Below are 1,660 nucleotides of genomic sequence, written 5' to 3'. Positions count from 1 at the left end.
ATCGGCATTTTGAAATTACCCTTCCCTTACCCTAATTTCTTCATTTTTAACTTATTTCAGAAGTTTTTTTTTTCTTTTTTTCAAAATATGCCGAAAAAATACGGAGATTATGATTCTGAAAAAAAAAATCCCTCTAAAGTTTTAAGTTTAGTGCTACGTGAAAAATGGGTGGGGGATTCAAAGTGCCGATTTTTGGCTATTTTCCGTATCCGAAAATGTGAGTTTTGGGGCAAAAAAAGCCCCCCCCCCCCCAAAAAAAAAAACATTCTACCGTCTTAAAAAAAAGGGGGGGACACTATGCGGTATCTATCCTCGAAGGGGAGATGGTAATCATTTGCATACGTTCAATTTCACGATGAAACATGGATTATTTCCCTTCGTCCATTCTCAGTATCCATTGGCCTGAAAACGAGATTTTTTATAAACGATAGTCCTATTCGTTTTTGTTTTGTACACGCGCAGACTTCTGCAGGACCCTGACATTTCAACCATGGCCATCTCATTCCTTAATATTATAAATTGTATTATATTTAATTGAATATGATTGCACAGAGTGGATTGGTATTTTCGTTTTTACGAATGACTTTTCTAAATTCTTGATTTTCAGCAAATACTATCGCACAATGACTGTGATTTCAGGTTTTACTTCCATTATAATTCGAATATAGGATCCATCTCAAATGAATTTTTTTCTTTTTTAGGTAAGCCCAGAGGTTTGAGAACTGCACGAAAGCTAAAGAATCATCGCCGTAAACAGAGATGGCACGATAATGACTACAAAAAGGCAAATTTGGGTACCAGATACAAGGCCAATCCTTTTGGCGGTTCTTCCCATGCTAAGGGAATCGTTTTAGAAAAAGTGTACGTATATTTATGTGATTTTTTTTTCTCCCCCCTAAATTTTGAGATTGTCCCTTTGCTGCATTGCAAATTTTTTTCATGTATATATACATGTATGTATTCTCTTTTCAGTGGTGTTGAAGCCAAACAGCCTAACTCAGCCATCAGAAAATGTGTGAGAGTACAGCTCATAAAGAATGGTAAAAAGATCACAGCCTTCGTACCTAATGATGGTTGTTTAAATTTCATTGAGGTTCGTTTCACTTATTTTTTCGATTTCATATTTTCTGAATTATGTAAATGTGATATTTAATAAGATCTATGCCAGAGGATGAGCTCTAATTTGTATTGTCTGATTTTGTCATACATGGAGAACAAACATTCCGGTTCTTGAGACTGATGGTATATCTTTAGTGGGAGGTAATGGAATATTCCCATTTGCAGGTTGGACCTGCTTAACTTAATGTACCTGAAATAACTGGATCAGTTGCATTTGAAGTTAGGGAAAGGTTCAGCACACTTGACTCCCTATCCTTTCTTTCCAGCTGCCTATCTCTAGTTTCTTTCATGTTCACCAAGTACCTTTTTTTTTTTTTTGCTTTTTCCAGGTGAGGAAATTGTGTATCTCCTTTTCTGCAAGACACCTGTTCTATCACACTTCAGCTCCTTAATTGTGCACCCCAACTCAATCTTCAAGTTACCTAGTAACCTCACTAGTGCTCCAATATCTACCTTAGCACGGTTTCTGTAGCTAAATGCCCTTCCTAATGTCAACTACACTACACAGTAAGCTGAGCACTTGGGTGGGGGTGGGGGGGTA

General features: G+C 37.0%; 1 protein-coding gene across 1 annotated transcript in view; it reads left to right on the top strand.

Moving 5' to 3' along the window:
- Nucleotides 1-1,660, top strand: part of LOC106870837 (40S ribosomal protein S23) — a 15,639-nt gene that overhangs the window by 1,685 nt on the left and 12,294 nt on the right. Inside the window, exons 2-3 of the mRNA XM_014917067.2 lie at nt 702-861; nt 973-1,093. Of these exons, the coding sequence (XP_014772553.1) occupies nt 702-861; nt 973-1,093 (281 nt within the window). The remainder of the gene's footprint in view (nt 1-701; nt 862-972; nt 1,094-1,660) is intronic.

The sequence above is a fragment of the Octopus bimaculoides genome, chromosome 11 (assembly GCF_001194135.2).
Source record: "Octopus bimaculoides isolate UCB-OBI-ISO-001 chromosome 11, ASM119413v2, whole genome shotgun sequence".
NCBI classification, from domain to species: Eukaryota; Metazoa; Mollusca; class Cephalopoda; order Octopoda; family Octopodidae; genus Octopus; species Octopus bimaculoides.
Note: the sequence above shows the minus strand (reverse complement) of the source record. Positions and strands in the feature narration are given on the sequence as shown.